Raw genomic sequence first — 26,798 nt, forward strand, 5'->3', positions numbered from 1 at the left:
AGAAGAATCTCAGACAGCCCAGAGAGATTCTCTACATCTCCAAATGTCTTTACTTTACTGGAGTATTTCCAATTTTCAATACTTTTACTTCTACTCCACTACATCTCAGAGGCAAATATTATACTTTTACTCCACTACAATTATTCGACATTTTTTGTTACTAGTTACTTTGCAGATATAAATTATTATATTATAATACATACATTAACCACTTCAGCCCTATTTTACACATAGGCTATTTGAAAATAGCAGATCTACAAACTCACAACGTGTCGCTGTTATTTTTTGTACTTTTACTCGAGTAACATTTTGAACACAGGCCTTTTACTTGTAACAGAGTACTTTTATATTGTGGTATGATATTATACATAGGCTATTTGGTATTGCAACTTTTACTACTACTTCTTCCACCACTGTTGTCAGGAAGGTTTTACTATGAGGCTCAGGTTAAAGGGAAGACCGAGTGTGATTTATGAGTGGCCAGAGAGTCCATCAACAGGAAGGGAAAAATCACACTGAAACTCAACAAAGCTTACTGGACTATAGGGGTGAGGAATAGAAATGAGTACAGGGCTGCTGCTAGCCCTGCTGTCCTCCTCCCTGTAAAGGGGCTCCCAGACCGCACCGAATCGGCGTCGGGAAGCGTCGTATATAGTCGGCCAGTCGGTTAGGGGTCCGTCGGGGAGAGGAGAGAGGAGGTCCAGAAAGCGTTTGTGGATTATGAGGAGGGTCTGGCCTCCTGGTATGATGTGGAGACCAGAGTTCGTTCTTACTCTTTCACTGAGAAACTGTGTCCATGCTTCAGACCAAATGTTCTTGATGGCGGTGGTACAAACTCTGCTCCTCTGATCATCTCTTCTGTCCATCCCACAGATTACATTGATCCAATGAAATGCCAAAGGCCTAGCGCTGTCGCCTCACAGCTAGAAGGTCCTGGGTTCGATTCCAGCCGGGGACGCTGTGGGTGCTGGGGGCGTGTTCTCTCCTCCGCGTCATCAGTGCCCATACCCTTGGTGGGGTTGGTGAAAGGGCCTCTCTGTGTGGAGTTTGCATGTTCTCCCCATGTCTCCTAGGGTAGGCACCCTCACAAAAAACATGCAGTAATCCTGGTCTCTATACTGCCTCCCTCTGGCCAGCCCAGGCACCTGATGGAGGGGAAGAGAACTGGTTGGAAAATCGTCTTCCTACGTCCTATCGGGGAAACTCCACCCTGTCAGGTGATAAGAAGCGGCCTGCTCACTCCTCATGCATTGAAGGAAGCATGAGCTCAGTTCGGGGCTCTCCCCAGGCTGGCAGGGGGAGAGTAGCGCCCAGGATTACAGCTTAGGCATTGGCACTGGGTGAGAAAAATGGGTTACAAAGAAAAATTATAATAATGCCAAAGGCCCCTAAGGCACGTTTAACATGGGACAGATGGTCAAGCATCAGCTTCCGTGATTATTCAGGCCAAGCCAGCGGCTTCACAGATTGGCCGAGCTTCGTTTGACGTTTGTACCGTGCCGTACCAAATATAAGCGCCGGTGCCTGCAACAGGATGCCATTGTTTTACAGAGCAACACTCCGGTGTTTATACACTTTACCGAGCGCGGTGTTGTTCTGTGAGATGTTGTGCCTGACGGTACACCTAGAAGGGCGAACAGAGAGGACCCTCCATGCTGCTGTGGCAGTGGGACACAAGGTGTACTCTCTGGGAGGATACGGCGACACGTTGACCTACATGTACAACATGGACCACATCGACGTGTACGTCTTCAACACCGTGTCGCTGCGCTGGATGAAGCTGTCCCCGGCGACGGCCGACAGAGACGAGCGTCCCCTCGGCGTCCCCTCCATGCGCTGGGGCCACACGGCCGTGCTGATAGAGGACATCATCTACATCTGGGGCGGCTTCAGCAACACCAGCTGCAACGACCTGTACGCGTTCGACGTGGACACCCACCGCTGGTTCAAGCCCGCCGTCTCCGGGGCCGTGCCGGAGGCGCGGTGGCGCCACTCGGCCTGCGTCCTGAAGAAGGTCATGTACATCTTTGGAGGCTTCAACCAGCTGACCGGATACACCAATGACATCTACAAGCTGGACACCGCCACCATGGCCTGGTCTCTGATCAACACCGGGGACACGGCGGCGTCGTCGCACCACTCCGCCACCATCATCGGCACCAAGATGTTCGTCTTCGGGGGCCTGGGGGAGGACGAGGACCTCTCCAACAACATCAGGGTGTTCGACACGGAGACCAACAACTGGCTGAGCACACCTTCCGCGCGGCTCCTCCCGGAGGAGCGCGAGGGCCACTCGGCCTTCGTCTACAACGGGGAGCTGTACATATTCGGCGGCAACAACCTGGACCGCACCTTCGACGACCTGTGGAAGTTCAACCCGGAGACCTTCTCCTGGAAGAAGGTGGAGCTGAAGAAGAAGGGCCCCTGTTGGATGTACAGGATGCGCTGTTGCATGGTGGGAGATCGCATCATCCTCTTCGGAGGGTACACCCCCGACGGCCTGTGCATCCTAGACCTCAGTCCTAGTCTGAAGACGCTCTGCAAGCTCACGGTCATTCAGTACGGCCTGGAGCGGGCGGGGCTCCCGCAGGACATCAACTGGGAACTGGCGGTCATGACCTCCAACACCAGAAACGCATAGCGAGATCACTTAAAGAGACTAAACGCCAAACGACATCAGAACCAGTACCAGGCGATGAACAGAAAGGAAAAGATGGAAGCAAACCAGAGCACAGGAATGAGCTCAGTGACCAGGAAGTAGATCTACTTCTACACCCGGTTGATCTCCATCATGAATCGATGTACAAACAGAGAGATGCTTCGAGCAAAGGAAACGGAAATGGGAAATGAAACGATGAAAATGCCTGCAAAGGTGGAGGCCTTTGTGTTTTTTGTTTGTTTGTGTTTTCTTATAGTGTGTTTTTATTGGCTGGTCTACTTTCTAAAGGCTATTCAGTTGTGTCCAAGAAATTACAATCCATGAGCTCTCAAATGATGACACCTCGCTCTTTCTGTCATCTCAGTTTTGAACTGTAAGTTACTGGTTCTCAATGACCGGTCCGGGGTCCACCACGGGTCCAAATGGACCCTTACGGGTCTATAACTCTGACACATGGAACCAAAATGGACCCTTACAGGTCTGTAACTCTGAGAGTGTACACATGGTCATGGAACCAAATTTGTACACACACATTCAGCATTCACTGTAAACCCAAACTAAGAAATGTATCATAGCTAATACATAGATAGATAGATAGATAGATAGATAGATAGATAGATACATAGATAGATAGATACATAGCTAGATAGATAGATAGATACATAGATAGATAGATAGATAGATAGATAGATAGATACATACATACATAGATAGATAGATACATAGATAGATAGATAGATAGATAGATAGATAGATAGATAGATAGATAGATACATAGATAGATAGATAGATACATAGATAGATAGATAGATAGATAGATAGATAGATAGATAGATAGATAGATAGATACATAGATAGATAGATAGATACATAGATAGATAGATAGATACATAGATAGATAGATAGATACATAGATAGATAGATAGATAGATAGATAGATAGATAGATACATAGATAGATAGATAGATAGATACATACATAGATAGATAGATAGATAGATAGATAGATAGATACATAGATAGATAGATAGATAGATAGATAGATACATAGATAGATAGATAGATAGATAGATAGATAGATAGATAGATAGATAGATAGATACATAGATAGATAGATAGATAGATAGATAGATAGATAGATAGATAGATAGATAGATAGATATTTACTGATTCCATGAAACACAGGACAGATGCAGGGATGAGTTCAGATAAAAATAATATTTTGTGGGTAATTTGTATCATTTCTTGAGCAGGGAAAAATATTACATTTTTTCCCCTTTCAGAACGGCTATTTTTCAAGCCATTTATATTTTTCACCCAAAGTATTTAGTCAAAAGAGAAATATGGATGTTATCTCCACATTTTCTGCTATTTCTTTTGCTGTCACGCCCCAAAATAGTGCTTGAATGTGAATAATTACCTGTAATAATTTCAAATGCAGGTCATTTGAGTCTCCTATGGCTCCTGGCTGGACACTCCGCTGGTCATCAAATTATTGGCCCAGGAATGCGACAAAAACAGAAAAACCTCCATGAATACAAGGCTTCATGGAGTGTATAATTGATAGAAAATAAATCATGTTTTGGGGTGAACTACTTAGTTTAAAGCAGGGGTCTTGAACAGGGGGTCCGGGACCCCAGGGGGGTCCTCAGAGTTAGGGGGTCCTCAGGGTTACTATAGGGTGTCCGCCAAATCTTTGTGTGATATGATTTTTCTTTTTACCTTAACCACTTGAACCCTAGCATCCCTTTTCTGAGGAGAACTTTAGCCAAAAATAGCAGATCTACAAGCTCGCGAGGCGTTGTGAACTTGTAGATCTGCTATTTTTGGCAAAGAGGTATAGGTGTAGAGGGGAAAAAGAGACCAAGTAAACAAAGAAAGTTTAATCTGAAACACAATTTTATACAATGTAGGGTAAGGGGTCCCTGCTTCATCTCTCTCTCAGCTAGGGGGTCCTTGGCCTGTAAACGTTGAAGACCCCTGGTTTAAAGCACTTCTTCCACCACTAGGTGGCAGCGCTGCATGCTTTATATTAAATGCGTTAATATTTAAGAGAGCACGTGCACACACACGCACGCACGCACGCACGCACGCACGCACACACACACACACACACACACACACACACACACACACACACACACACACACACACACACACACACACACACACACACACACACACACAGTTCCTCCATCTTGAAATGTTCCCAAAAGAGAAATAAAATAATAATAACCTTAAAACCGAACATGATAATGTATGAACCTACAGCAGCTTATACATGGATTACATCGTTTCTTCTGCTTTCTGGGGAAATAATTAACACACTATTAACCAAACAAAAAGCTTTCATTTGATGAACACACAAAAAAACTAAAGAAAAGAGACAAATCATAGTTCTCTCTAGTGTTGCCAGATTTTGCGAGAGAAACAAGCAACCAGGTCCATGCAATCAAGCCTAAAAGAAGCAACATAGAGCAGTGGTTCTCAACCTGTGGGTCGGGACTCGGGACGGGACAGTCAAGTGACAATTTAAGGCCTTTTTAAGACATTTTTAATACCTCAAACAACAAAAAGAAAGAAAAGAAAATTTGTTAAAATAGCAGATCGTAGATCTGTATTTTCAAATAAATATCTCTAAAATGTGGGGTCCCAGAAACATTTTCAGATCGGGGTTATAGGGACAAATACATATTCATTTGGGGGTCCATGACATGAAAATATTTGAGAACCACTGGTTTAAAAAATGGAAACAAGCCCAAATATATATGTATGTATGTATTTATGTAAATGAGTCAGCGTTAGCCAGAAGACAATTGTCATCTGTAGTCCCTGACTATACAAGGAAAGTTCTACCCTTTAAAAACAAGTGCAAAAACCCACAACCCGAAACTACCAATATTTACATGTAACTTTACAGAAAAACAAGTCCAAAGTCGCTTATAATAAGCGGACATGGCAACACTGGGTTCTCTCCGGAGTCACACATTTCGGACGGGTCACCGGTTTGTCCACAGCACCACGCCGTTTGGTGTCTCCGCTCCGTGGTCGCACCATTAGATGGGTCACCGAGTTGTCCACACCACCACGCCGTTCGGTGTCTCCGCTCTGCGGTCGCACCATTAGATGGGTCACCGGTTTGTTCACAGCAGCAGCCAGCCAGCGGTACGACGACGTCATTGGTCTCTCCCCCGACAGGTCGCAGGTAGTGTTGCCAGGTCTGCTTATTTATTATAATCGACTTTGGGCTTGTTTTTCTGTAAAGTCGCTTCTAAATATTGTATAGAAATATTGTAAATATTGCAGTTGTTTATCTTGGTCTTAGTTCTAAAGTGTAGTTGTTTATTTGGATTTGTTTCTAATTATTGTTCATGGTTCTTAAACATTTTCATGTCATGTTCGCTTCTTTTGGGCTTGTTTTCATATACCTTCTTGCTTATTTCTCTCACACAACCTGGCAACGCCGGTCGCAGGATTAAATGGGTCACCGATTTCCGCGTGACAGCGGCAGCAACGCTCGAGCTTCGCCTTCCTTTTCCCTCCTTTGGGTTTCTATCTGTCAACAAACTGTTTCAACTTAACCGACGGAGTGACATCATAATATATCATCATGTATCGTTTATAGCACGTCTTAGCGTCAACCCACGACTATAAGGATGTCTTTAATCGTTTTAATGTTTCATATGAAATATGGTTTTGGACATGATGATGATGTGGTTGGGAAGTTGGATCTCAGGCTGTGAATGGATGTTATTATTATTATTATTATTAATATCATCTTCACTACGCTGTTGGAGGACCGCAGCTGTTGGCTAATTGGACCGCTAATTAACGCGGTGATTTGAGATCATTGAGCCACACGCACACGCACACGCAGGCATGCTGTGCAACCATGCCTGCATGACACAACATGCTACTGAGCTCATAAATCACCCAGTTTTTTTTAATTTAATTTTAAATTTATTATTTTGCCATTAATTTTCTGTGACAGTGAATTTTGATATATTTTAAAACTTTTTTTGGGGTAAGATTTTAACCTTGGAAACACACAGGACCTTGGACATCCCACCCAGGACCTTGGACACCCCACCCAGGACCTCCACCCAGGACCTTGGACATCCCACCCAGCGGTTACCTTGGAACAGACTTTTAAATCCCCTCAATCTCTGGCCAACAGGATTATACATAATATACTCTAGAAAAACATGTCAAAAATGACTGTCAATGCACCGGAAATGGACCCATATTATCATTATTATTAATAATAATAATAGTAACTGGGATATTCGTTGCACTAATAACAATCCAAGGATCCAGAGGATATTCTACGGATGGAAAATGGGAGACGACAGTTCCAAGCTAGCTCTGGTGTTCCTGATATCATACTCCTCAGGTGGGTGGAGATGGATGGTTGATTGGTTAATTGGTTGATTGGTTGATTGAATACTTCAGGTGTCTTCAACGTTTTCAGGCCAAGGACCCCCTAGCTGAGAGAGAGATGAAGCAGGGACCCCCTACTCTATATTGTATAAAAAATGTTTTTACTTAGTCTGCTTTTTCCCCCCCTCTACACCTATTGCCTCTTTGCCAAAAATAGCAGATCTACAAGCTCTCAACGCCTCTAATGTTCCCCTCAGAAAAGGAATTCTAGGGTTCAAGTGGTTAATGTAAAAAACCTAAATCCTATCACTCAAAGATTTGGCGGACCCCCTATAGTATTTCTAAGGACCCCCTAGGGGTCCCGGACCCCCTGTTGAAGACCCCTGCTTTATTGACACCATTGCACAGCAGCCTACAGGTAGTACAGTCAAAGCTCATGCTAAAAGGATAACTTTCTTGCTTCTTCCGTTGTGGTCCATTGTACTCAATTCATCAGTAGTACAGCATAGGCCTATATTAGGGATGGGACGATATGGAAATTACATGTCACGATTATTGTGACAAAAAGTATAGAGATTAGCGATATCGCAAATCAAAATATGCTTAAACGCCACTTTTTTTTAACCACTTGAACCTCCAGCAGCTTTAATCTGGGGGGAAATGTTCTTGGTTCGAATGTTTTTGGGGGATGGATTGAAGGTTCAATGGACAGACAGACAGACAGACAGACAGACAGACAGACACACGGACACACGGACACACGGACAACCAGACAGACAGACAGACAGACAGACAGACAGACAGACAGACAGACAGACAGACAGACAGACAGACACTGTCTGCACTATACTTGAGCATAGCTGGTAAGGTTGTTTGATATATATTGATATATATTTGGTCCATGTACTGTATTGATGGTGTTGTGTTGAAGGTCTTTTACCCTGCAAGTGCAAACGCTGCCCTTTTCTTGCCCCGTAATCTGTATCTGAACTGCTGTGCTGCCTTCGGCGACTGAATTTCGGGCCCGGCCTGATCATTAACGCAGTGGGTCTCAAAACGTTTTCAGTTTTCAGCTTTACCCAGCGGATGGCATGCTGCTCATGTGGTCATATTGAGTGCTCACGGGGGGGGGGGGGGGGGGCAGTTAGGGGGGTTTTAAGTGTCTTGCTATGCTTGCTCGGAGGTACACAGACGGGGCCGGGAATCGAACCTGGGACCTTCTGATGGATGGATAGATGATAGATGGATGACTTTGTTTTACAACTTTTTGCATTTTTCCTTTTTTTATTTCATATTTCACTGACTCCCAGTTTGACCCCCATTTGATACCAATTTCTTGTCGGGACCCACACTGTAAACTCCTCAGTGTTCCTTTTTACTCTTGAGAGTGTACAAATGGAACCAAATGGACCCGTACGGGTCCATTTGGTTCCATTTGTACACTCTCAGAGTTACAGACCTGTAAAGGTCCATTTGGTTCTATTCACACTCTCTTAAGAGTTACAGACCTGTCCACTTTGGACCCCCTGGTGGCCCTCCGACCCCGCGTTGAGCACCACTGCTTCTCCACACAACGCATGGCATTCAGATTATGTTGTATTATATTATTAATAAGCATTCAAATGGTTGACAATAAGACCTGAAAGGAGTGGGTCACTCAAAAAGTTACTTATTTTCTATCAATTACACACCCAATGAAGTATTGATTCTTTTTTGTTTTTGTCTCATTCCTAAGCCAATAATCTGTCCCCCAGAAGGGAAGATTTGTGTAAAAAAACACTTTCAAGATTTTTCAAATATGTTGAAAAATAGCTCTGTAAGCTTGTATATCTGCTATGTTTTTGAGAACTACTTCTAAACCACTGTTCTAAATCCTATAAGAGCTTTCTGAAGAACATATGTTAACTTGCTATTATATGCTTTTCCGTTTTTTTAATGTGTTAATAAGGACCCCCGGTGGTCCCCAGGACCTCGTCATCCTGACACATCACTGACTGTAGCGCTGTAGTCTATGCTGCTGTGTACAAGCAAACCCACCATAACACTCACAGTCATCTGTGCAGATCTGACTGTCCTTCTATGGCGTCAATCTATTTAATGCTGCTTTGATTATTATTATACAATAAGCTCTGGCAGTGGATGGAAGAGAAGGGGGGAGAGAGGGGAGGGAGGGGACAGGGAAGGAGGGAGGGAGGGTGGGTACAGGTCAGACTAGGTGAAAGCGAGTCACATGACGTGTGTGTGTGTGTGTGTGTGTGTGTGTGTGTGTGTGTGTGTGTGTGTGTGTGTGTGTGTGTGTGTGTGTGTGTGTGTGTGTGTGTGTGTGTGTGTGTGTGTGTGTGTGTGTGTGTGTGTGTTATATAAGTGAATGGCTGCATCTTTGTGCACGTTTACTGAAGACTTTCTCACATCCATACAGTGGCGTAGCGTAGTAAAGCGGTGTAAGGCCCCCACCCCCCAATGCACGTACACCCCCCCCCCCCCCACACACACACACACACACGCACATTTTACACAGTTAATTATTAGGCATAGAGACCTGCCTCCAATCCAGCCCTTGACATAATGCTGAGTGCCAAACAGGGAGGCATTGGGTAACATGTTTATAATATTTAGTTTGACCCGGCTGGGGAATGACAATATATATTGCGTAAACACACAACAGTTTCAGATTTGTTAGTTTTTTGTATAGCCTTTATTTTGGATCATTTAGTTTGAGTTTTTTTCCCCGTTGGTTAACTCTAATGACCTTGATCTGAACTTGATCAATGGCGCCAGGCCAGAGGGAAGGGCTGAAACACCAGCACCTTGATGTGTGTGAAACCAATTTAATTCAATTTCCCCCTCCTCCGCGCCTTCCCTTTTACGGAGTTTCACTTTCAAAGGGAGGAGGCGCACAGTTGTGGCGCGCGTGTGTGTGTGTGCGTGCGTGAGTGCGTGCGTGCGTGCGTGTGTGCGTGTGTGTGTGCCCATGTGCGGGTGCTTATATGACTACACTTGTGAGGATCAAATGTCGTCACAAGTACATAGTATAATTTGAGAAACAGGTGAGGACCATTTTCTTGGACCTCCTTAAGAAAAGCTGTTGTTTTATGATTAAAAACAAGATGTTTAGATTTACAATTTGGAAAAGATTCAGATTAGGATTAGGATTGGGCATTTAGATCGCTCTTATGTTTACTGGTTAGGGGATGGAATACGTATGCCTGATTTATACTTGGTTCCCTGCGGGACCGGTGTCACGCACCGGAAAATAGCCGATCTACAAGCTCACAACGTGTCGCAGCGTGACACGTTGTGACTGTGAGCGTGCAGATCTGCTGTTTTTCGACAATCTTCAATGCCGTCCTAGTTGTTATGTCCTCACAAGTAGGCCTATAGTAATACAAGTGTGTGTGTGTGTGTGTGTGTGTGTGTGTGTGTGTGTGTGCAAGTTTCACCGGAGCTGTGATGGTTTCACGGTGATAAGATTTAAACATTAAAGTGATGTACGGCCTGGCGTCTCTTTGATCCTAATCACAGGCTGCCGTCTCACTTTCACCCGTCATTTGATTTTCCTGCACTGCATGGCGAAGAAAAAAAGAAAAGAAAAAAAAAACGTTAGTTTTAAATTGCCTTTGCTTTAACGAGGTGGAGTCGGCACTCGCTCAACGTGCCGTGAAGGCAGAAATGATGCACTTTTGGATAGAGATGTCCGATAATATCGCCCCCCCCCCTGATATTAACATAAACATTTAGGCATTTATGAATGCATCCAGTGGGTCGTCACAGTAAAATCAGGCAAATGTATTAATTCCATAACAAAAAAATCCTGCATATATCGGTATAGGTTGATGAATAAGAATTCAAAATAAAAATTGGACAATATCGGAATATCGGATATAGGCAATATTACACATCCCTACTTTTGGACTGAATGTGGACTGCAATGTGTGGAATAAATAAATACCAATTAGATCTATTAGCGTTTCCCAAGCTTATTCATTTTTTTCCTATCCTGGAGGAACACTCACATTCATACCTTTTCCATTGCCTTGTGTTTTTTATTTAAATTCTTTATAGCAATGAATTGACCTGAATTGACCGATAAGCCCTGTATTTATACTTTGTTGTACAATGGTAGTGTGCGAAAACAGTGAGACAATTATTTTGGTTAAAACTAATTTTATTTTGGGTTAAAAAGTTAAAGCCTTTATATTCTGATGGTAATCATTGCTAAAGAGTGCTTGTTAATCTGCAGTTCTATGGGGAGTTTGGGAGCCAAAGGGGGAGGAGAGTCTGGGACGCGTGGAGCGCTGTCCAGGGTGTTTTAGGGCAGTAGTTCTCAAACCTTTTCATGCCAAGGACCTCCAAAATGATATGTATTTGGCCGCGGACCCCCCATTTCAAAATATTTTGTTCAAGAAACCCCCAGAAGCAAAGATTTGAGTTACAAATGTTCGCTTTAAAAATATATATTTTCAAAGGTTTGCACACATTTTCAATTTTTAGCGGTGCCAACCGCTCTACACTTGACTTTGTCCGTATGTCCGTCCGTCCGTATGAGCCTGACGGCAAAGAAGAAACACATACAAACACACGCACACACCAAACACACGCACACACACACACACACACACACACACACACACACACACACACACACACACACACACAGACTTGCCGCGCTATGAGCTTGTAGATCTGCTATTTTTAGCGGTGCCAACCGCTCTAAGCTTGACTTTGTCCGTATGTCCGTCCGTCCGTTTCAGCACGGGCCGTCCGTCCGTTTCAGCACGGGATGAGCACGGCAAAGAAGCAACACATACAAACACACGCACACACACACACACACACACGCACACACACACACACACACACACACACACACACACACACACACACACACACACACACACACACACACACTTGGAGCTTGCCTCTGCCATCTCTCCTCTCATTGGCCACACGTGCCACTGGTTATCAAAGAGGGGTCCAGGGACCCCCAGCGTATGTTATGTCCGTTTAAGCACGGGATGAGCACGGGATTTTACACAGCTATAACTCCAGTTTGCAGCATGCCACCAAGTCCAAATTTGGTATGTGGACTTAGACCACCAATAGGGACGAGCATGAGTTGCTGATGCCCCGCCCCCTCTGTCTTCCCATTGGCTGGCCTTCAAACAGCCATAACTCAAGTTCGCAGCATGCTAGGGAGTACAAATTTTGCACATGCACTAAAACCACCAATAGGGACGAACTGTTACTTAAGCCCCGCCCCCTCTGTCTGCCCATTGGCTGGGCTTTAAACAGCCATCATTCCAGTTTGCAGCATGCTACCAAGTAAAAATTTGGTAAGTGGACTCAGACCACCAATAGGGACAAACTGAAATGAGTTAAGCCCCGCCCCAAAGGCACCGCTTCCTTCACACAGGGTGTGATTTTTTCAAAAATAGCAGATATACAAGCTCATGGCGCGGCACCGAGTGCCGCGCCATGAGCTTGTATATCTGCTATTTTTGTATAGCCCCTGGAATATACCCCCTGGAACCCCCCCAAGGACCCCTGGGGGTCCCCGGACCCCACTTTGAGAACCAATGTTTTAGGGAATGTTCAGACAGCTTCCCTGTGTTAGCTGATCTGAGTGAGTGAGCGGGGGTGCTTTGAAGGTATGGGGGTGCCATACCATACCTTTGCTTGAGTTGCTTTGTAGGCCAACGTCAGTGTTATGTACCTTTTGTGGGGGCGGAAACCTGGAGCCCATGGAGGGAGTGGAGAATGGGAGAGAGAGACGTGTGAACATTTAGGCTGGTTGAAGATCAAGCGTTCTGCGGCATTCTGGATCATTTGCTGGGGCTTCAGTGCACATGCTGCGAGGCAATGGAGCGAGTTAGTCAAGTTTTGATGTGACTGAAGTCTGGATAAGGAGCTGGGCTGACTCCTGGGTGAGGAAGGGTCTGATCCTTCACATGTTATAGAGTGTAAACCTACAGGATCGAGTGGCCTCTGCATATCTCTGCATATCCTAGTGTAGCCTGTATGAGTTCTCTCTCCTGATTGGATAAAAGTGGTATCCTGACCTGAAAATGCAATTTCTGTTTACTAAAAAGCCGGAGAGACATGTCAGAATATAGAGCTATATAACTCTTATTTTAACAACAACGTATCCCTCATAGCACCTTGTAACTCTGGGATCTGCTACTTTAAGGCCAATGGCACATGTATCCCCACATGTGAATACAGGTTATATTCCACTTGATTCTATTCCAAACTACTGAACTTTCTGCCTCCTCTCTCTGTGTTGTTTTTGTCCTTAGCTTTGTATTTTCCAAATTCAACCACATTATAACCTGTCAAGAGTTCTTAGTTTTTAAATGTTCCTCTCATTATGTCTGTAGAAGCTAAACGTCTGTGTTAGTCTTTGCATTCTATCATCACGTCACACTCGTCAATAAGCAGCCTTTGAAACGCGTGTGGAATTTAAGGTCACTGGTATAATGTATGGCCAGCGCTGTTCCCTTGTGTCTGAACCAGTGGCTCTCAGGCTTTTCAGGCCGTGACCCCCAAAATAATCATATTATTTGAACAGGGAACCCCCTACTCTGACAAGCACTTGGAATTGTAGCAGTTGAAGCATTACATTTAGTTTGACTCTCTAAATATTGTGATTTATTTTCTTATTGTGAGCCTGTTGATCGGCTACTTTCATAATTGTTGCCTCTTTCTTAGGTAATATTTGACCATTTGATTTGGTATAGTTTGTTGATTACGTTTTACGCAGTAATGGCCTTATTGTCTCCGCCAGGAGAGTTTGTTTTCACTTTCCGTCAGCCAAGCAAACATTGGTCGAGCCTCACGTGGCACTTGACAATACGGTGAAATAGTGTGATCTGATTGGCTAGTGACATATAACGGGCTATAAATACATGTGTCACTTTGAAAGAGTCTTTGCCTCTTTCAAAGTGAGGTAAGACAGGAATAATCACTAAATGGCTGAGAAATGGCGGATACTGTAACAATTGGATTGGACACTTACACAGACAGGACAGATAGGACACTTACATAGACAGGACGGATAGGACACTTATACAGACAGGACGGATAGGACACTTATACAGACAGGACGGATAGGACACTTATACAGACAGGACGGATAGGACACGGATAGGACACTTATACAGACAGGATGGATAGGACAGTTATACAGACGGATAGGACACTTGTGTCATGTTACTATGACACAGTAACATGTTCTATTTTTTGTAAGAATTAGAACATAAGAATTAGAACATTCCCAACATTCCCAACACAAGTCTGCTGGCGGAGACTTGTGCTCCGAGGAGCACTTTTTCTAGTTATTTATTTATTTCATTTTAGAGGCATTCAAAATATCTTAAAAGTCCTTCAATTGACACTTTAGAAACATGCAGATAGTCTGTATACTGGTTTGTTTACTGTTGAGAGAGTGAGACAATGTTGCACATTAAGCAAATCATCTGTGGTGTGGACCCCCCTGGGGGTCTCGACCCACACTTAGAGAACCACTGGTCTAAACCATTGCGATGCGACAGTGCGGACTCATCGCTGCCCTCCACACTATCCTGTCTAACATCAGGGTCTTCAGCTCTACAGTGTAATGTTAGTTAAGCTGTCGTGCCGCAGTGCATCTACGTACTGTAGGTGGTGCTTCTTGCCTTTCCTGGCTTTGCCCTGGGTTTAGCTCACATAGTGTCAGTTTGCTTGCCACTAGTCCCAGGTGCCTGACACAGTGACCTACCAGCCTCATCCTTCTCTCTCTAACTGTGTCTGATGTGACTCGTGGTAGGTCCCCGTAGTAGAGGACCACATTTCTGATGTGGTCCGTCCATGTGACCTAGTGCCATTCGTAGCATTCTTGTGTAGACTCCATCCAGGGCCCTTTCCTGTTGTGCTGTGAGGGTCCATGTCTCAGCCCCATACAGCAGTACTGACTCCACTGTGAGGGTCCATGTCTCAGCCCCATACAGCAGTACTGACTCCACTGTGAGGGTCCATGTCTCAGCCCATGACTCCACTGTGAGGGTCCATGTCTCAGGCCCATACAGCAGTACTGACTCCACTGTGAGGGTCCATGTCTCAGCCCCATACAGCAGTACTGACTCCACTGTGAGGGTCCATGTCTCAGCTCCATACAGCAGTACTGACTCCACTGTGAGGGTCCATGTCTCAGCTCCATACAGCAGTACTGACTCCACTGTGAGGGTCCATGTCTCAGCCCCATACAGCAGTACTGACTCCACTGTGAGGGTCCATCCATGTCTCAGCTCCATACAGCAGTACTGACTCCACTGTGAGGGTCCATGTCTCAGCCCCATACAGCAGTACTGACTCCACTGTGAGGGTCCATGTCTCAGCTCCATACAGCAGTACTGACTCCACTGTGAGGGTCCATGTCTCAGCCCCATACAGCAGTACTGACTCCACTGTGAGGGTCCATGTCTCAGCCCCATACAGCAGTACTGACTCCACTGTGAGGGTCCATGTCTCAGCTCCATACAGCAGTACTGACTCCACTGTGAGGGTCCATGTCTCAGCCCCATACAGCAGTACTGACTCCACTGTGAGGGTCCATGTCTCAGCCCCATACAGCAGTACGTGTGTGTGTGTGTGTGTGTGTGTGTGTGTGTGTGTGTGTGTGTGTGTGTGTGTGTGTGTGTGTGTGTGTGTGTGTGTGTGTGTGTGTGTGTGTGTGTGTGTGTGTGTGTGTGTGTGTGTGTGTGTGTGTGTGTGTGTGTCGCTGCCCCAAACCAGTAAACAACAGGCTCTTTGCTCACAGACAACTCTCCCAGTTATCCAAGACGCCCTGGTTTTGACAACTCAACTCACAACAGCACAAAGACTTAGAACCCATGAATGATCTGTCAGGGCAGAAACCTTGTATCTCCATAGTTCAACTTCTTATTTACTCATTTGTTTCTGTAAATTAATTCCCTACTTTGTTGTAGTGCAAGAGCATGTACGGTAGCTGATCTACAAGATCACAAACTTTGTGAAAGCTGTCAGGAATCGAGCTACCAGCGGCCGCTGTCCCACTTACTACCCCCCCCCCCCCCCACACACACACACACACACACACACACACACACACACACACACACACACACAATATGTTGTGTTGAATTATGCATAAGCCCTTCCTGAAGCACAGGTGTATTTCTTGGCCGCCTGTCCGATGGAAACCTTGTAGTCTGTTAATTTTATTCACTTTGTACTTTACTTTATTTGCTTATTTCCTGGGTCACTTACATATGAACTCTTATGAACATTACAATCAATAAATGATGATTTCATGTAAATATGTATCTAGCTAAATATATATATTTAGCTAGAAGCTCATTAACATGATTCCTTAGGGTAACCGGTCAGGTGGGCACAAAAACCAACTGGGCACACCGGACAACTGGGCACACAGCCGTCTGGGCACACAGGTCAACTGGGCAAACAGTCAACTGGGCACACAAGACAGCTGGGCACACAGTCAACTGGGTACACTGTCAACTGGGCACACAAGACAACTGGGCACACAGTCAAGTGGGCACACAAGACAGCTGGGCACTCTGCTTTGATGTGCCCCCCCCCTTTCTATGAAATTCAGAGATTAGTGAACCCCTGCTGTGAATTGTCTGCTCCTGAGTTCCTGAGCAGACGCTCCTGAGTTCCCCCCCTCAGACAGCCGCATAATCACCCCCCTAGGGTTAGGATGAGAGTTAGGTATAGGCCTAGGATGTGACAGTTTCCACTGATTCAACCTAGTGGTCCCTCCCCACTGCTTACACCTAATGGCCCTCCTCCACTGAGTTCACCCGCATAATCACCCTCCACCCAGGTTAGGGTTAGGGTTTAGGGTTAGAATAAAAGAGTCTCCACCGATTCAACCTACACACACACACACACACACACACACACACACACACACACACACACACACACACACACACACACACACACACACACACACACATGGGAGAGGCAATACAAAGCTCACAACAAATGGATGAGGATGCTGTCAGAACTGCAAGGACACACTGCAACACGGGAGAGGCAATACAAAGCTCACAACAAATGGATGAGGATGCTGTCAGAACTGCAAGGACACACTGCAATACACTATCTCAGTAACAGACATTACACAATGTCTCCCACCGTCTCTCTCTCACAGTGGGGGGGCGGGGGGTACTTAAATATCAAAGGAACACAAAAATCCTTGGTAGTCATGCGGTGTGCCCAGATGTCCGTGTGCCCAGTCATCTCGTGTGCCCATATGTCCATGTGCCCATTCATCTCGTGTGCCCATATGTCCATGTGCCCATTCATCTCGTGTGCCCAGATGTCCGTATGCGCACTTATCCGGTGTGCCCAGTTGTCTAGAAACTCGTGTGCCCAGATGTCCAGTGTGCCCACCTGACCGGTATTCGTACTTAGTCCCACATACAGTACAAATGCACCACAGTGACAGTTCATTTGGTTAAATATTTAGAAAACCCTTCAGACTCACTCAACTACTACTTTCACTTTCAACATGCACAAATAAATAGTGAAAATAGCAGATCTACAAGCTCACAACGCATCGCATTGTGACGCGTTGTGAGCTTGTAGATCTGCTATTTTCACTACGCTTGCGCTGGACGCTTTGGCGCTTTTGTATGACCAAGTAGGATATTAATCTCTGGAAAGAAAAAAAACATAAGTTCAGATATGGACATACAAGGGTTCTGCCCGACAGCTGTGTGGTTTTCTTTAGGAACCAGATGTAGCCTGGTTTTCCCTGTGAAAAAAGAAATAAATTCCATGAAAAAAAAAAACCCATCTAATAAGAAATAGTGAATAGTGAAATAGCTTGTAGATCTGTTATTTTCATTCGGTTTGAGTCCCGGGGGAGACATCAAATTAATCTGTTGGGTCTCGAGCTAAGAAGGAACCACTGCTTTCTAGAATCCTTGAATCCTTCACACTGGTGAATCTTTCATTTATTCATTTTAGTTAGATAGGCTACTGCCTAAAATGCTGGTATTGGCATGGAGTATGCCAGTCTGTTAGATGTAGCATGACTGTTTTATACTCTTAGGGCCATATTTTCACCGGTGCCTTACCCACTATCCCTAAACTTCTCTGACATTTTTTACTATTTTTAAAAACATTTTCAAATAGTTCAAATAGCCGATCTACAAGCTCACAACATGTCGATGCAGATCGTCTAGTTATAGTTTCTTTGTATCGTCATGTCGCTGTGCCTCCATTGTAAATGAATGGTAGACTGTATCTTTGTATCTGTCTGTGTGAAGGCAGCATAATGGAGGTGGAGTCCAGCGGGAGGAGGCTGACCAGGGTGGAGACATTCCTGATGGATTAACATGATGACCCACTGCTTACATATTTACTGTAGTTACTTATTTACACACACACACACACACACACACACACACACACACACACACAATCTGATAAAGCACTAATGGCAGCAGTGCCTCAGAGCAGAATGAGACCAGACCTTACTGTAAAAGACACACAGACAGTCAGACAGACAGACATTCACCACGTCCCTGGTTTGGTAGAGGTTTGGGTTGTTGTAGTTATCTTGTCATGATGTCACTAGTCCAACTGGCCAGATATATCGCTCTGTGCATTATTATTATTTTATTTTAGTTTATTTTATACTTTGGCTATTCAAAATAGCACATATACAAGCGTGTAGATCTGCTATTTTAGAAATCGTGTGGGGAGGGTCGGCGTCCAAATACATCATTTTGGGGTCCTTGACGTGAAAAAGTTTGAGAACCACTGATTATAGCAACATACGTTTTTCAGAAAACTGTGAGGATTTAGAAGACATTTGTAGAAACTGCCTCAGGTTTTAATGGGTTAATAAAGGAATGGAATGGTTAAAGGAAACCGTTAAGGAATGGAACCTACCGCTAAGAGGGAATTGTTGAGGAACCCGACCCCACTAGCCAGTGACTGTGGCTTTATAGCAGACGGGCCATTCCATCAGCCACGCTGGCAGGTAGCCAGCTCTGTGAGGCTCAATCCCTTCAGCCGCTTACAGTGAGTGAGTGGAAGCTAGTAAACAATGGCCGAGCCAAACGGGGGCTACTCTAGGTGAAAAAAGCATCGTTTTCCTGCTGACTGTTTATAGAAGTCTCAATTATTCCAGGAGCTGTGGAATTCCTTCTCAGCAACACGAGCCACGCTGCACTTTGACATAAACACTCTGTCATGATGCCCGGAATGAATTTAATCAGATTGTATTGAGAGGATGGAAGATGCAGCATCTCATTCCTGTACAATGACATGTATTGAGACCAGTGTTGATTTTTGTCGACTAAAACTATGATGAAAAATGTCCGTCGACTACCTTTATTCACTGACGAAAACTAAATAAAAACTAAACCTACGATGACTAAACTAAGACTAAATATACTGGCAGTTTCGTCAACAAATACAAACTAGACTAAAATGTTAGTGAGGGACTAGAGGAGAAGAGATCCAGTAGAACTAAAAGACAAGTCATTTTATGTTTGGTTGCGCTCGGGTGTTGCGCCCTGAAAATAGCCGATCTACAAGCTCACAACGCGTCCCAGCGTGACGCGTTGTGAGCTTGTAGATCGGCTATTTTCAGCATGCCACCAAGTGTAAAATCAGCCATTACGACGCCATCAAGGCACCGCCACCATACATTTTAGTCGACTAAATCAACTGTAGATTTAGTCGACTATAATCTTATGATATTTAGTCGACTAAAAATAGACAAAAACTAAAACATTTCACATGACTAAAATATGACTAAAAGTAAATGGAATTTTATTCAACAGACTATGACTAAAACTAAATCAAAATTCAACACTAGAGGAGGATAGCTTCTTGAGATGCACCGTCTCATTCCTATACAATGAAATGCAATATACAATGAAATGGTGAAATGTTCAAAACAATAATGAATTATGAAAGCTAATTCTAACTTTAATGCTTATGATAATACACTTTATTATTAGGTTTAATTCTGAGAGTATTCTGAGCGTAATTAAAGGTGTAAGTGATGTGTTGAAATAAGTGGTAAATAGTTAGTTACTATATTCTGATGGTAATCATTGCTAGTGTTCACTGACATGGGTCTCTTTAGGGTTCTGGCTTGGATCAATGTAACTAACATTGTAGTATACGCTAAGCTCCCATATGTCAATGAAAACTACGTTTTTCAAGGTTTATAAAGAAAAAATATATATTATGTTTACATTATTATAATAAAAAACGTAGTGTTTTTATTTTATTTTATTTTTTTATCCCACGATTTTTTTTCACCCAGTGCCAATTACCTTAGCAATCATTTGGGGACCCGCTTGCAACCCCCTCCCGGACCACCGGTCTAGTCCCCAGGTCACAGTGTGTGGTCAGTAACCTCGGCTGACCTAACGTAACCCCTCTGGCCGCCACACAACAGGGTGAACTTCCAGAAGGGCTGCAGAACACATGCATGGTGAACGCATTCCACTGACTGGACTGTATCACTGCCAAGTCCCCTGTCTGTCTCTCATTCATCTCTCACCCTCTATAGCAAACCTTTCAGGCCGTGTCTGTCTGTCTGTCTGTCTGTCTGTCTGTCTGTCTGTCTCACCTCATACTCTATCACTCTTGGTTTCTCCCTGTGTCTCAGTGGCGTCAGTTCAGCAAAAGCTAAGGTATGGCAAGGTTAGGGTTGCCAACTCCCAGAGATTGAAATAAGGGACACCTATCCTGGGCGCGTGGCTTTGCCGCGCGGGCCAACATTTGAGGTCAGAACCCCTGAAATGCATAGAAAACTATGCATTATACCTTTAACACAATACAAACACAATGGTCTTACACCTGCCTTAGGCTACTATTCATGTTTCTTTCCTTTTTCTTCTTCCTGGAGTCAAGGTACACTGGCACCTGCCGTACCTCTCCAGGGTGTCTCTCCAGGGACTGTGTTCCTCGGGGTGTTTAGAAGGATTGTGGGTCTCCAGTGGTTGTTGGAGAGGAGAGACAGAGGAGGGAGAAAAAAAGTGGCTTTTCAAGCGAGGGTTTGGGTTTAGCCCAAAAAAAGAGAAGTCGTCTGCCTGCCAGACTGCTTGTACTTTGTTGGAATGTGATATAAAAAACATCTCTCTCTGCTCTGTGGTCAGGCTTTATGGGCCTACAGGGAGGAATAGAGCAATCCTGTTAAAACTCTTCGGTACTTAGGGGTACCAGGGGGTCCCCAGCTAAATTAGTTAACATAGCATCGCACTAATTTTAACCACTTAGCTTTGGCTATTCAAAAATAGCAGATCTTCAAGCTTTTAGATCTGCTATTTTTGAAAAACCTTGAAAAAGTGTGCATATCTTTGAATATTGATATTTTTTAAAGCGAAAATTAACTGATATATTTGCTTCTGGGGGTCCCTGGCACAAAATATTTTCAAATGGGGGTCCGCGGCCAAATGTATATCAATTTAGGGGTCCTTGGCATGAAAGAGGTTGAAAACCACTGGGTTAGAGGACACAGAGCTTATTAAACCCACAGACAGTGGTCTGCTCTGCTGGCGTTTTATTGTGTGTGTGTGTGTGTGTGTGTGTGTGTGTGTGTGTGTGTGTGTGTGTGTGTGTGTGTGTGTGTGTGTGTGTGTGTGTGTGTGTGTGTGTGTGTGTGTGTGTGTGTGTGTGTGTGTGTGTGTGTGTGTGTGTGTGTGTGTGTGTGTGTGTGTGTGTGTGTGTGTGTGTGTGTGTGTGTGTGTGTGTGTGTGTGACCTTAACCCTCCCAGATCATGTCTCCTGGTCCGCTGCTTGTCCCAGAGGATGAATAATGGAATCATTCTTCAGAGAGAGAGTGGATGGTATCACTCCGGTTCTTAGATCTTTACGTTGGCTCCTCCCCCTGTGTTTGAAATAATTCATTTCAAGATCCTGCCCCGTCTGGTTTATAAAGAATTGAGTTTCAACCCCAGACCTCTCTGGTCATCTGGTAGGCCTCTCACAGTTATTACATCATCGCCTATAATCGCAATTATTTGAGATAATTGTGATAATTGTTTTGCATAATTATCACAATCATTTGTATATATTTTCTACAACTTAAAAAAAAAATGTATTTATTTATTTTTTATTGTAACTCATTTCTTCACCCTGTAATCCTGGGCGCTACTCTCCCTCTGCCAGCCTAGGGAGAGCCCAGAACTGAGCTCATGCCTCCTTCAACGCATGAGGAGTGAGCAGGCCGCTTCTTATCACCTGACAGGAGGGAGTTTCCCTGGTTAGACGTAGCGCGTGGAAGGAACACGTTATTCCAACCAGTTCCTTTCCCCTCCATCAGGCGCCCCGGCTGACCAGGGGGAGGCAGTATAGAGAGCAGGATTACTGCATGTTTTGTGTGAGGGTACCTGCCCTAGGGGATTTTTGGGGAGCTTGTATGCTTTTATTGACAGGACAGTAGGCTGACAGGAAATGGAGAGAGAGAGAGATGGGTAGTGACACGCAGCAAAGGCCGTCGGTATCGGGACTCGAACCCGCGACACGCTGTCAGTTTACACTGAGCCTATAGACGCCTTAACAGACAACGTCACACTGATAAGAACCAGTATGCGCACGCAGGCCGGCACCAAATGAACCCCACCGCTCATAAGATGCAATGTAAAAGTGGTCACTGCACTCACGTGTAAAAATGCATCCCATCAAACTTTCAGATGCTGTTTTTCTCCCAGTGTGGAGGAAGAATGCTTAGGATTTTTACTGTGATCTCTCGCTCTTGAAATATATAATCCTTGGTTTCTGTTGTGTGTAAACAATAATAACAACTCAAAGCAGTTTTCCCCCAAACCCCTCCTCCAGTGGCTGTCATAAGGACGGAGGGAGCGCTCTATGATCATGGAACCACAAGAACCTGCTCTTGCTCGCGCAGCTGCAGCCCGTCAAGACTGATTTATGCTCCGTCCCGCGAAGGTGTCGCGCGCAGAAAACCGCCGAGAACAGCAGACCTCCAAGCTCACAGCGGTCTCATCCGCGACGTGCTTTTGTGAGCTTGTATGTCAGCTGTTCTCGGCGCGCAATACCGTTGCGCGATGAAGTATATACGTCTCGCCAGGGCGCGCCTCACTAGCCTACACACAAGAGGAGGTTGAATGAAGTGAAACCAGCTCAACCCCAAAACAACAGGTTTCGGGATCTGTCTGGAATTGATTACATGAAACAGTCACCTGTGCTACCAGTCTCAATGTTTGTGAACAAATAATTGGTCTATACTGTAGGTGCCTGGACCGCTATGCCAGCTTCTACTACTTTTCTACTACTACTAATGCGTTTACTATTACTCCTCTCTCCTCTCTCTCTCTCCTCTCTATAGGAACCATCCTAGGAGGCTCAGAGAGCCATCAGTGTGTGTTCTATAACTCAGGCTGGGAGAAGGAGAGGACCAACCTCAGTGGCATGGAGAAGGAGAGGACCAACCTCAGTGGCATGGAGAGGTGTTTTGGGGACAAAGACAAGCGTCTGCACTGCTTCTCCACCTGGAAGAACTCCTCTGGACACATAGACATCGTTAATCAGGGATGCTGGCTGGACGACGTCAACTGTTATGACAGGTAGAGGAGAGGAGGAGGAGGGGGAGGGGAGAGAGAGAGACAGAGCCTCTTCCTTACTTCCTTCACAGGTGTTACCAATGATCATAGGCGTCGGGTGAGCTCGACAATTGGCAAGGCTGGGGGTTGGCCGCTTCGCAGCGTGCGCAAAAAAATGTGGTTTCTGGACAGATTTTGTTAGTTTCTTTTTGTTTTTTGGTTACTTTATTTCGGTTATAGAGTTAGGGTTAGGTTAGGGTTTGGTTATTTAATTCCTATCTTTGGAACTAAGTTCCATTTGTACACTCTCAGAGTTAAACCCCCTCAGGGAACCATGAGGGTCCCTGGACCACACTTTGAGACCCTCTGGTGTAGCAGAGTGTTTCCAGTGAGTCAAGGAGGAACAATATCAGCTCCCTGACTGTGCATAGAACCCCAATGATGCCCCGAGAGGAGAGGAAAAGAGAGGAGAGAGAGTAGGAGGAGAAGAGGTGTCTAGCAGGCCGCGGCTATTCATTCATTCGTTTATCGTTTCACTCACTCAACTCATTCATTCATTCATTGGCCTAACGGTTCTTCCACGTCATACAGGAGAACTGACAATATATGTTCTGTTTACTAAAGAGCTGGAGAGAGAGAGAGAGAGGCAAACCCCTGTTACTGAACACTAGTCTCTAGTCTAGTCTATATGATTACTATAAGAATACAGAGCTATTTAACGCTGTTACTGAACACTAGTCTCTAGTCTTGTCTATATGATTACTATAAGAATACAGAGCTATTTAACACTGTTACTGAACACTAGTCTCTAGTCTTGTCTATATGATTACTATAAGAATACAGAGCTATTTAACGCTGTTACTGAACACTAGTCTCTAGTCTAGTCTATATGATTACTATAAGAATACAGAGCTATTTAACACTGTTACTGAACACTAGTCTCTAGTCTTGTCTATATGATTACTATAAGAATACAGAGCTATTTAACACTGTTACTGAACACTAGTCTCTAGTCTAGTCTATATGATTACTATAAGAATACAGAGCTATTTAACGCTGTTACTGAACACTAGTCTCTAGTCTAGTCTATATGATTACTATAAGAATACAGAGCTATTTAACACTGTTACTGAACACTAGTCTCTAGTCTTGTCTATATGATTACTATAAGAATACAGAGCTATTTAACACTGTTACTGAACACTAGTCTCTAGTCTAGTCTATATGATTACTATAAGAATACAGAGCTATTTAACACTGTTACTGAACACTAGTCTCTAGTCTAGTCTATATGATTACTATAAGAATACAGAGCTATTTAACACTGTTACTGAACACTAGTCTCTAGTCTAGTCTATATGATTACTATAAGAATACAGAGCTATTTAACACTGTTACTGAACACTAGTCTCTAGTCTAGTCTATATGATTACTATAAGAATACAGAGCTATTTAACACTGTTACTGAACAAACAGTCTATGCTATGATTACTATCACAATATAGAGATATTTAACACTGTTACTGAACAAACACTCTATAGCAATGTTTACTAAGAGAATACAGAGCTATTAAACACTTGTTTTAACAGAAACACATCACTTAAACCATTCTCCTTGCTCTGTTCACTGGTACAAAGACAACCTCACTCTCCTCATGTCCTCGTCCTCCTCTGCTGCTCTGTCCTTCATGTCCATCCACCGCTTTATTACAATGATGTGTGTGTGTGTGTGTGTGTGTGTGTGTGTGTGTGTGTGTGTGTGTGTGTGTGTGTGTGTGTGTGTGTGTGTGTGTGTGTGTGTGTGTGTGTGTGTGTGTGTGTGTTTTATGTGTGTGTGTGTGTGTGTGTGTGTGTGTGTGTGTGTGTGTGTGTGTGTGTGTGTGTGTGTGTGTGTGCGTGTGCGTGTGCGTGTGCGCGCAGCAGTGAGTGTGTGGAGAGGAAGGAGAGTCCAGACGTGTTCTTCTGCTGCTGTGAAGGCAGCATGTGTAACCAGAAGTTCCTCTACGCCCCGGCCTCCCCATCATCGCCCCCCCAGAACCAGGCCCACCGGCACTCCACTGCCTACAGTAGGTCTCTATCTAACCCCTAAACTTTTTATTTATTGTTTATTAATGATCCCCATTAGTCCATACACCTTAATGGAGACCATTCTTCCTGGGGTCCAAGCAAAAACATCATAATACAAATCATAAAATGCAGTACAACATAATCAATGTTAGTGAACAAAAACACAAACAAAATGTACATTAACAGTGAAATTAAAATTAAAAACAAAACAAGTTTGTCTGTCCGAAAATACCCCAAATAATAATCTAATTTCCTTTCTGATTATTGCTTGCTTAAGTTTCTTTTTTAAACCAAATGTATTTCTTGTTGGAGTCAAATATGGGGGGAGCCCATTCCAGAACGTCATGGCTCTGTACATTACTGTTTTGTGCATTGATTCTGGGCAGAGGTAAAGTAAAGTGACCACTTGATGCCTGTCTAGTATTATAACCATGTCTTTCAGGAATACACAGAATAAGGCTGCATGCCAGTCTTGCATCCACCCTCCTCCATGACAGCCTGGCATACATAGCATCCACACCACTCCACCATAGCATCCACACTACTCCTAACAGAGCAGTGAAGTGCTAGTCTTGCCGCTCTGTTCTGAGCAAGCTGAAGTTTACCAAGTTCTTGCTTTGATGCACTAGACCATTGGTTCTCAAAGTGGGGTCCGGGGACCCCCAGGGGTACTTGAGGGGGTTCCAGGGGGTCCCCAGCTAAATGATGGATAGGAACCAAATGGACCCTTATGGGTCTGTAACTCTGAGAGTGTACAAATGGAACCAAATGGACCCTAACGGGTCCATTTGGTTCCATTTGTACACTCTCAGAGTTGAATTAACATTGATTTTATTATATAAATTGGGGTCCCAGAGATAGAAATGCCATTAAATGGGGCTCCGTAGCCTAATGCATGTCACACTGGGGGTCCTCGAAATTAAAATGGTTGAGAATCACTGCTAGAGAGCCGTAAAAACCTTCTCTTATGGGGGTCCCTGGCTTATCTTTTGAAATGGGGGTACGCGGGGTAATAAGTGTCAATTTGGGGGTCCTTGACATGAAAAAGTTTGAGAACCACTGCACTAGACCAGATAACAGGACAGTATAGTCCAGATTTGACAGAACTAGAGGTTGTATGACTAGTGTAAT

The 26,798-nt window shown here is 44.4% G+C and overlaps 2 protein-coding genes across 7 annotated transcripts in view; both read left to right on the top strand.

The window, feature by feature from the left end:
- Positions 1 to 1,603: 1,603 nt before the first annotated feature.
- Positions 1,604 to 2,641, top strand: LOC311041058 (kelch domain-containing protein 3-like; the record flags this gene model as incomplete). The annotated part of the gene is made up of 1 exon (XM_084051496.1): positions 1,604 to 2,641. One exon carries the CDS (start codon positions 1,604 to 1,606, stop codon positions 2,639 to 2,641), a length of 1,038 nt encoding a protein of 345 aa, XP_083907622.1.
- A 4,318-nt stretch (positions 2,642 to 6,959) lies between these two features.
- Positions 6,960 to 26,798, top strand: part of LOC311041153 (activin receptor type-2A-like) — a 53,518-nt gene continuing 33,679 nt past the window's right edge. For 2 of the 6 annotated variants that reach the window (XM_084051669.1, XM_084051672.1), the window contains exons 1-3: positions 6,960 to 7,051; positions 23,387 to 23,624; positions 25,521 to 25,666. In XM_084051669.1, coding sequence (XP_083907795.1) covers positions 6,997 to 7,051; positions 23,387 to 23,624; positions 25,521 to 25,666 — 439 coding nt within the window. In that variant the 5' untranslated portion in view covers positions 6,960 to 6,996. Of the gene's footprint in view, positions 7,052 to 23,386; positions 23,625 to 25,520; positions 25,671 to 26,798 lie in introns of those variants that run through there. The other 4 variants (XM_084051670.1, XM_084051671.1, XM_084051673.1 and 1 more) reach the window with 4 other exon arrangements.

The sequence above is a fragment of the Gymnoscopelus microlampas genome (genome assembly GCF_963454915.1).
Source record: "Gymnoscopelus microlampas genome assembly, chromosome: 24".
Classification (NCBI taxonomy): Eukaryota; Metazoa; Chordata; class Actinopteri; order Myctophiformes; family Myctophidae; genus Gymnoscopelus; species Gymnoscopelus microlampas.